This window comes from Cynoglossus semilaevis, chromosome 6 (genome assembly GCF_000523025.1).
Source record: "Cynoglossus semilaevis isolate Cse_v1.0 chromosome 6, Cse_v1.0, whole genome shotgun sequence".
Taxonomy (NCBI): Eukaryota; Metazoa; Chordata; class Actinopteri; order Pleuronectiformes; family Cynoglossidae; genus Cynoglossus; species Cynoglossus semilaevis.
The window spans coordinates 2,183,174-2,185,643 of record NC_024312.1 but is presented as its reverse complement, the minus strand read 5'-3'; the positions used below and the strand labels follow the sequence as shown (position 1 = coordinate 2,185,643).

At 42.8% G+C, this 2,470-nt stretch overlaps 1 protein-coding gene across 1 annotated transcript in view; it reads right to left on the bottom strand.

The window, feature by feature from the left end:
- Positions 1–2,470, bottom strand: part of cep290 (centrosomal protein 290) — a 16,809-nt gene that overhangs the window by 6,886 nt on the left and 7,453 nt on the right. Inside the window, exons 12-15 of the mRNA XM_025056361.1 lie at positions 2,127–2,348; positions 1,086–1,208; positions 840–985; positions 449–604 (exon numbers count right to left, since the gene is read on the bottom strand). Of these exons, the coding sequence (XP_024912129.1) occupies positions 449–604; positions 840–985; positions 1,086–1,208; positions 2,127–2,348 (647 nt within the window). The remainder of the gene's footprint in view (positions 1–448; positions 605–839; positions 986–1,085; positions 1,209–2,126; positions 2,349–2,470) is intronic.

Sequence of the window (2,470 nt, the reverse complement as noted above, 5' to 3'; positions counted from 1 at the left end):
GTGCATGTCTTGACTAAAATAGTGCTGTCTTTCTGCTGTATTAAAGGAATATATAAATGAGCAGCAGACCAATAACAGATGTGCTAACCACGACCAGAAGAACAACAAACATATCTGGGCAGCCCAGAAGACCTTTCTGTCAATTTAGGAATACATTTCTAAAACCTTTTTATTGGTTTTGAAATCCCTTAATGGAAAATACCCGAGTTATTCTTCAAACACATTTTAAAATCCCCCCCACGCCCCTCCCAAATCACTGGGGTCCTATGAAACTGGCCCTTAGCCCTTTCTGTGGTGAAGACACGGGATTGAGAGAACATGTCTGGATCAGTGAGTCTCTGAAGGAGCTGAGAGAGTGACCAAGTCTCCCTCAGTCGACAGACCTTCAGCACAAAATGTCAAAAACATTCAGTCCACGTCCTGCTACGGACTGATGACAGACACGTACTTTATGGTAAAGATTTCCGTCTCCAGGTCCGAGTTCTTCTTCTTCAGCTCCTCCATTTCCTTCTCCACTTCAGCTGACCTCAATCCCACGACCTGATCAGCAGTCACACCTCGGGCCTTCAGCTTTTTCTGCAGTGAAGTCTTCTCTTGCTCTAGTCTGTGTTTACAGTCATACAAATACAAAAAGCAACATAAGTAATATTACCGTACAGTATTTGAATTTTGATGAGTATGAGTAGTTACTACTGGGGCCCAGAAGGCTTCAGGTTCAAGTCCATCAATCTAATTAATTACATTGGAAAACATTTATATTACTTTTGTCAAAATATTATTTTAATTTTGCCTTTGCATGGACTCCAGCCACATAACGTAAACTGTTTCTCCACACGTACCTGTTGTACAGCTCTTTAAAAGTGCTCAGCTGTTTGGAAAGCGTCTCATTCTGTCGTTCCTTCTCCATCAAGGACAGCTTCACTCTCTCCATCTTGGTCTGCCACTTCTTACCCTCCTCCCACCGCACTACCTGTTCTTTGGTCTGCTGTGCATGAACGCATGTATGCAGTGAGCACTTATTCTGATAAATGACACAACTGTCTGCTACTTTGAAAGTCCAGTGTTGACTGTACTGATGTTCCAACCTTTCCACGATCGTCCTGCTCATTTTTCATTTCTGCTCTATTCTCCAACTCCAGCTCCAGCCTCCTGACCTTCTTCTGCAGAGTTTCCACAGTCGGCTCCTTCCCATATGGTTCTTGTTGGTCCTGAACACAGAGACAAACATGGAGATTTTCATAGCACCTGGCTGTTCTCAGACTTGGTCGTGAAAAAGATGGATGGAAAGAAAGGAAGAAAGTAGGAGAAGAAAGATTTATTTCCTCATTTTTTAAGGTGCGGTTGTATGAGATACTGACTCAGCACTGACAACTGACAACATGTCGCTTTATTTCACAGAGTCACAGCAAAACGACAAAGTAATCACAGGTTCCCAGGTCTTCACAGAACGTTAGGGGGAATACGATTGGCCGTCACCCGTGATTGACAGCTGGATGTTTCCACACATGACAGGAATGACTACAGTGAAGGAGCCACATGACACAGGGGAGTGTATTAGCCCTGAGATAAAATTACAATCACAGGGATTTGGTTAAATTCACCCATAAAAAAAAGACATGGGTTAACTTGTAACTACAAGTTCATAACTTTCTGTTCAAAATGAAAATAAAAACAAATGAGGTTGACATTAAACTTTTGTACTTGTAAATCATCACTTACGTCAAATGGTGCTTTTATTATTATGGTCTTTGCTGTGTGGAGCTGACACTGTAGTCAGTGCTGTCTCATTATTTGATACAACATCAAACATCAACAAGACCAAGAGTCTGAAATTGGGAAACAGTTCATGCTGGGACACAGTGACTGACTTTTATTAAAAGCTCGTGTTCACTGCAAGAAGAATTTCACACTTACAGTTTGTGAGATTCCAATCAACAACTAACTTATTTATGATCAGCATGTCCTTCATTTAAATTTGGTCATATTTCATGCTCTGTGAGTCTTGTGTGTGTCACCTGTGTCACATGGCGCTCTGCTGACGACGACAGACCAAGTCGCCGTCACAGCTTCAGATTAAACACCGTCACAAGGCTGCTGCTTTTACAGCATTCTTCTCAGACACTGACCTGCAGAGCCGCACTCAGCCTCTTGTTTTGTTGCTTCAGAATGTGGACTTCCTTTTCACACTCCTCCTTCTCGACCTGTGCTCGTCTCTGGGCTTTGTGACACCTCTGGAGATCCTGGTTCAGACTGTCCACCTCCTTTCTGAGCACGCTCTCGTGACCTCTGGAGGTCTTTGCAGACTCCTTGGCAGCTTGGAGATCCTCACTTAACTCTTGCACCTTTGCCTTTAAATAATAATAAAGAACAACAAGGCATTGGTTGTGGCTTGGAAACATTCCCATTTATCCTGTCTTAGGACTGATCAGGTTGTTGGCTTGGGATAGCAATGAGTTAATCACTTCAAGTC